Here is a 7,537-nt window from a genome sequence, read left to right on the forward strand (position 1 = left end):
AGCATAAAAGAGCGGCAAGGAGCTGGAGAGGTAGAGGAATGGAGTAAGGATAGGGAGCCGGCTGTTAGGTTACTAGACTTCTAAGATGAGCTGGGGTTGTGTAGTTTTTTCTTATCTTTGATATGTTTCCTTGTACATGCTTCTGTTTTTACGATGTTACTTACTTTTAAATAGTCTTAATTCTTCTTTTCAAAATTTGCCATTTCTTCCTTTCTTGTCTTGAGTTCACCACTCTCGATGTTGTGGTCTTTTTTCAAACTCATCAAACCTTTTGGGCAAGCTTCCATTCTCTCTCTCACCTTTTACAAACCAAGGGCCTTCACGGAAACAACCATCTACTCCTTGAGGTAAAGGACAGGTCTGCATACATCCCACCTCCAATCCACCTTATACATAATACATATATCCGAACATAATACAAATATCCGAACATAATACATATTTCCGGAGCTCGTTTGGTTTGGTTTGGTAAAGTTTATAGGTACCAAAGTGGCTCGTTCTTGTCACGGTACTTTTTTCTCACAAAGGGCTCAAATATATAAGATTGTTCATACACAATTACACATCTTGACATAAATGTGAAACGTTTTGTATAAGAGGGTGAACTGATGGATAAGTTGCATTATCAACTGCTAGCTGTACATTTAGCGATCTTCTTAACCTTTACACAACTTGGTAAATAGTTGCATTTAACCTTGTTAAACAACTCTTTCGTTGAAGATTGGTTCTAAATGGAAGGAAAGAGATAACTATCACTATACCTCTACAATCTACATATCGTGTTACTGTTGGTAGAAATTTGGTCTCATGGCATAGCAAGACACATGTTGTTGCTCGTTCAAGTGTTAAAGAAAGTGTTTAAGTTTTACAAATCAGTTGTCGATGTTTCACATGATGAAACACATCACAATCAAATCAAGCATGTGATTGTCATGTGAACTTGTATGTTTGGACTTCACAAGTTCCAAAGAGCAAACTGTTGACATTCTTACTAAAGCTCTTTCTTATATTCCTATTGTGAATGGATCTCTATGTTGATTCCTTTCCCTTTAACTATTGCAACATTTTAACTATGAACATTGAGTCATTTAGAGGAAAAGAGAACATAATATGGGGAAAAAACATCTTGGCAAATCAGGTATCAAACAAAAGGGCAAGAATCATGCAAGTAATCATTCCATTTCATTTCGTTCAGTTCAAGCACTTCATGAATGAGGATTGTGTGCTGAAAGCAAAAAGGCAAAAAAAGGAGCTGACCTTTGTGAATAGCTCTCTTCTCGTCATTCATATGCCAAAAGATAAATGCACCACCAATTCCACCTAGAATAACAGTTGGCTGTAATAATATTAAGACAACTGGGATTGTATGTAGTAGCAAAAAAGTCACTTTTCAATCCAAAAGGCCATAACCAAGATAGAAGATAAAAAGACAAACCTTCATGTTATTCGCATACAACAATATTCAAAATGGAAATACGTCAAAAATATCAGAAAATTGAAGTTTACGTCAGCCAACATACAATCAGATAAACTCGCCGCAATGGAGACTCCAATTGTCCCTGTCCCAGTAAAAGGCGGCGACCCTCATTTGACATTTTTGCTGCTCTCATGTAGCTTGAAGAATGAAATCCCATTCGTGTGACATACCTACCCAAGAGTTAAACAAATTGAAACTTATTCTGATGTCCAAAAAAATATATGCAAACTCATTCAAGAAAAAGTAGGAAAGAAGGAAAATAAAAACTTATACGAATTCAAATATGAGAAAAACAGAAAAGTAGAAGATGGATAGAATCAAAGGTTTGATTGCAACTACAAAAACAGAAAATTACCAAAACAAAGATGATCACCGAACCAGGGAAACTTCCCTCTCTCAAAGCGAAGAGCTATGAGCCACAAATAACTATTTAGAAAAATAACCGAATGCCTACAAGTTAAAGGTATTCCCCCTATTTATTAGACATATTCCCAAAGCAAGGGAAAACTAAACCTTATCAACGGTAATCAACACACATTCTCCACGAATCGTCTTTCTCTCAAACTAAAATTACCGGGCTCGAGAACGCACTTTTACTAGGACGGATCATCCCTAACGTCAAAAGTTCTTTAACGTGTCTTTCAATCTCTGCCTTCTGAATATGTAGGTACCGATATGGACGAACACAAATCGGAGACATAGGAGACACTAGTGAAATTCCATGATCATATGAGCGAATAAGAGGAAGACCCCGAAGGGTCCCGAAAAACAGCCACAAACTGCTCTAATAGACATTGTAAGTCAGATTGTTGCTCGTGAGATAGTGTGTCATCCTGTTTACTTAACTCCCCAACATGTGCACCATCCCATAACCTCTTATGAGGTTCCTCCAACTTCAACCAAGTATGAAGAGAAGCTTGCTTAACCTCCGAATTAGATAACCCCTGGATACACACCGAACGAAAATCGCATTGATTGAGTTTTCCAATTGTGTACCACTTCTCCCAATGTTTTTAGCCACTCCATACCCAAGACTAAATCCAACTGTCCCATTTCAAAAAGCAAAGCATCCACCACAAACTCACAGCCGCTAATCAAAACTGGCAATTTCGAACAAAGTTGATTCACAAGAATCATATGTTCGTCTCCCAAAGTAATGTTGATACCCGAGAAAAATTGAGACGTTATTCCCAATGTCGTGACTAATTTACGAGACACAAAATTATGTGTTGTCCCACTATCCACCAAAATTACAACCGGTATTCCCGAAATAGCACCTTCGATCTTCAAAGTTTTACCTCCCGATTTCGCCGTCACTAAAGTGCCCTAATACTCCAATACCGTACAATACCCCATCGTCGGTGGTTCCACTTCGTCTCCCAAATCATCCTCTAATACCTCCATTGCCCTGATTTCCCCACTATCATCGACAATTTCATCATCAGCCAACAATAGAACTCACAATTTACCCTCTGGGGATTTGGGAGCTGAAACAAAGGTTTGACCCGGGCCGGGCGTACGCCAAAGGCCCAGAAAAATTAGGGGCCCAATTTTTTTTAATATATATAATAGTAGTTAAAAAAAATAGTAAATAGAAGACACATAAAAAATTAGTATCTAATATGACAATAAAATATTTTTGTATTACATTAACTATTAAAGACCCAAACATTTATGAATTAAATATATTGGAGAAAAAAGTACATAAAGATGTTAATCTGTCGTTCATTATATAATATTATTTAATGTTTTTATAAGTTTTTTAATCCAAAACCGACGTCTAAAACTACTTGCTTCAAAAACTTTGATATATTCTCCATAATTTATCTCCCATCGACTCTTTTTCTCGCGTGAATTCTATTTTTATATTAGAATATGATAGATTTTTTTATTATTAGCTAACAAAACCCTCATCTTTTGAAAAAATTACCAACCATATAAGACGGTACAACTTATATCTATATTTAGAATAATAAAACTATAATTGTTTTTTCATAGTTGTTCTTTATTATCTAATATTTAGTGTATAAATCTTATGTACTATTCTATCTCTAAAAGAAGAAAAAGATCTCAAACTATCACCGACATGAGTTTTATAATTTATATAATTGATGATTCCAGAAAAGTTTGTTTTAATCCTAACTCTATGTTTTTGAGTCTTCTTTTACGTAGGAAAGAGAGAAAAGTAATGGGAGAAGAAAAATATTTTGTTCTCGAGATTTTTTTAGGAAGGAAAAGAAAAGGAAAGGAAAAAAATTATATCAAAGTTTATTTTTATTTCATTATTTTTTCTTCCTCTCTCTTCTCTATTAAAAACACATTAAAAAAATCCTTTATTTTTCTTCTTTCCTTTTATTTTTCTTTTCCTTTCTCATTCTTTCTTTCCTTCCCAAATTCGAAAACATAATATAAAAGTTTAAAATGATGTTAATCTTCTCAAATTCAAAAACATAGTATAAAAGTTTAAAATGGTGTTACTCTTCCAATAATCAAAAACATAATATATAAGTTTAAAATGGTGTTAATCTTCCAAAATTCGAAAACATAATATAAAAGTTTAGAATGACGTTAAAAAACATTAACATGAGATGACATGGAAAACCAACCTATTTACATTGATTTACATAGTGTCACTCGGAAATCAAAAGAATCGACTTTGTGACTCCAAATGATATCATTCTATGTACCCAAAGTATATCATTGGATGTTTTTGATGATGAAATAAATTACTGATACTACATAAAAATGTTCTAGTAGATAATATTAATTTAGAAATAAATATTGATTGATTATGCGTCAAGGAATACTTGGAAAAACGATTTAATATGAATTCAATGTTATTTCTGATGATAAAAACAATATATTGAAAAAATATCGTACTTATCGAGGGCCATTTTTTACATCTCGCCCAGGGCCTAAAAAATGTCAGAAACGGGCCTGGGTTTGACCGCAGCGAAAACATAATCCCTTCTTGCGGCGATCCTCCCATTCAGTATGAGAAAGAGATCGAAACCCTCTGTTGCGATTTCCTGTTGATATGTGATCAATGAACGTGGTCGAAATAGGTCGTGTATATGAAATCGATGGATTAGGTACTGATCGACTAGGATTAAACCGAAGAATTGAGCCTTTGTCATTCGGCCCAGAACTAACATATGCTTTAACATCAAATCGGCCCAAGGGCGACTTCAGATCAAAACGAAAATTCGATCCAAAACCACTTCCCATGTTCTGATAACGAAAACGAAATTTGGAAACACTGATCGAAGATGGACACAACATTTGTTCAACATCCTTAGCCAAATACATGGCGTCCAGACGGGATTGAGGACGATGAAGTCGGACCCAACGTTTTACCTCATCGCGTAAACCAACGACGAAATATCCCAAGGCTTGGGACTCTAATAAACGAGGAATTAACGACAATAGGTATTCAAAATCTTTGATGTACTCATGAATGGAGTTTAGCTGCTGAAGCGTTGCCAATTGCTCATAAGGATTCTGAATCTCCAACCCGCTGAAACGCTGTAAAAGCTCTTTAGTAAAATGCTCCCACAATAACGGTACATAGAGCTCATTAACAATTCCGTGAATCTCAAAGTAGAGTTCCGCTTTTTTGATCCAACCTTGAGGGTCGAAACCCAAAAACTCAAGTAATTTCACCTTCTTCGCTGCCCAAGGAAGATGATCAGATGATGATCGATCCCCCTCGTTATCAAAAGGAGAAGTCATCTTCTGGTGTCAGAAAAATTATGATTCATCCTCCTTCTCGAACAAACCAGATGGTCTCCCAATCCATCAACCGAACGTTTGTCCTAATTTTTGACCTAATTTATCACAAATTTTCGGAACTCTGCTTGCTCCACATCCGATTCCACAAATTGAATGGCCAATTTGATCTCGGTCATATCAGCTTGAAGTTTCTGAATCTGTTCCTCATGACTATCCAATCGATTTTGCTCAGAACGAGTGACCATCATGAATTCCGGCAGATCAATGGCAGGTCGGACCAATGATACGAATTCAAATATGAGAAAAACAGAAAAATAGAAGATGGATAAAAACGAAGGTTTGATTGCAACTAAAAAAAAAGAAAATTACCAAAACAAAGATGATCACCGAACTAAGGAAACTTCCCTCTCTAAAAGCGAGGAGCTATGAGCCACAAGTAACTATTTAGAAAAATAACCAAATGTCTACAAGCTAAAGGTATTCCCCCTATTTATTAGACATATTCCCAAAGCAAGGTAAGACTAAACCTTATCCTTTTGTAAAACTAAACATTATCCTTTTGTAAAACTAAACCTTATCAACTAAACCTTATCCTTTCTTGGACCGTCTTGCATATACCTTTAAAACTTTGGGCTTGGGTAAAACATCCAATTTAGGAGGATTCGTAACAAAAACAGATGGCAAATTAGGTGTTGTGAGGTTGGTTTTCCATCAAGTCTTATAGGGATGAAGATGACTGTGTGGATTAATCTACTTGTATAGATTGGGAGAGTTTTTGTATGGGAGGGTTTTCTCGTAGATGAAAGAAGCATGTTTTTTAATTGGGAGGGGCAGGTTTGAAAAATCCCCCCCTAGAAATTTACCAAATAAACCACTTTCTATATCATTAAGCCACTACCAAACAATCATGTATAGTTGACTGAATAAGTTGTGAGTATATCAAAGAGGTCCTTAGTCTTCCAAAATAAAGATGGTGGAGGCTATTATTTAATGCAGTCCAAAACCGATCTACATTTTGACATTTTTGTTCAAATGAGTGAATTAGGACCCAAACCCAATATACATCTGACTCAAATATGGAGGAATCCATGTTAAATTATATAGGATAACAGAAACATAATCCTCAAGCACAATACCAATAGCTTCCTAATAAAAGCATATGAATAGCACATATTTCTAATTGCAAGTGGGTAATTTGAATGTCTTGGCTACCGGATATGATGATAGCACAAAGTGACTACTGGATCTTACCCTTGTCCTAACAATTTCAAATTTCCCCAATCTAATTACGATTTTAACATCTAATGCAGTAATTGCTAATTACGGATGCTTCAATTTCCACGTTCATGAAAACACGAATACCCAGTTACTTTCAAGCCAAATTGAGAGTATAACTGGAGTACAGAAAGACCCTCAGTTAACCTAAAAGTGCAGAGGTTCGTCATTTGACTTGACCAAGAACACAAAGAAATTTAATAGAAAACTACGCATTCAAGTAGGAAAACACCTGTTAATTCTTTTACGACAGATTTTCAGAAAAAATCAAACAGATCAGAGTGGAAACTATCATGTAAAATCACCTTCTAGGGAAAAATAGAGACTCGGCGGACTTCTTTCCAATGGAAAACAACGAAACCTTGGACACAGGCATGAATTGAAGAAGCTGAACCGCAAAAGGAATTCCAAGTACGCAAAACTTCAAAACCCTTTAAAACCCATTTTCATAAACCTCTGGAAGTGGGTTTTCTTCTGGGGGTGGCAGGACGTAATACGTGATAGGGAAGAGTAGAGGCTTTGCACCCGGAATAGGACAAATGCAGATCCAGAAGAATGGGTCTGGGCAAAACAAGTATCTTTTAAATCTTTTTTTTTTTAATATATGTTGAAAGTTGGAATTTTCTTTTTCTTTTCAAATGGTTTTGTTATATACATTCAATAATTGATTAAAATAAATTATCTATATCTATACTATCTTATAAAGCATTTGGCTAAAACTCTTAAAAACTCTTAAACCCGTTCATTCCTATCCGATTTCATCTCATATCTGAATTCGTGTAACTAACTGCATATAAACACAATCAAATACGGGATAAATATCTCATTTAATTATAAAAAATCTAAAATATAATTAGTATAATCATTAAATTCTAACAGAATACTTAATTATTATCTTTATAAAATTTATAATATTAAACCAAAAATAAATTATTTTAATATTAAACTTAAATCAAATTATATATAAAAAAATATAGTACTATATTATAAAGCAATTGACAAAAATTCTTAAAAACCAATTTTTATGCATTAATTACTGTTTATTGATGCATA

At 34.7% G+C, this 7,537-nt stretch overlaps 1 protein-coding gene across 1 annotated transcript in view; it reads right to left on the reverse strand.

The window, feature by feature from the left end:
* Positions 1 to 7,032, reverse strand: part of LOC112526068 (protein SCO1 homolog 2, mitochondrial) — a 12,868-nt gene extending 5,836 nt beyond the window's left edge. Inside the window, exons 1-3 of the mRNA XM_025136450.1 lie at positions 6,790 to 7,032; positions 1,521 to 1,647; positions 1,258 to 1,336 (exon numbers count right to left, since the gene is read on the reverse strand). Coding sequence (XP_024992218.1) covers positions 1,258 to 1,336; positions 1,521 to 1,647; positions 6,790 to 6,860 — 277 coding nt within the window. The 5' untranslated portion in view covers positions 6,861 to 7,032. The remainder of the gene's footprint in view (positions 1 to 1,257; positions 1,337 to 1,520; positions 1,648 to 6,789) is intronic.
* Positions 7,033 to 7,537: the final 505 nt, after the last annotated feature.

This window comes from Cynara cardunculus (genome assembly GCF_001531365.2).
Source record: "Cynara cardunculus var. scolymus isolate 2C chromosome LG 13, CcrdV1, whole genome shotgun sequence".
NCBI classification, from domain to species: domain Eukaryota; kingdom Viridiplantae; phylum Streptophyta; class Magnoliopsida; order Asterales; family Asteraceae; genus Cynara; species Cynara cardunculus.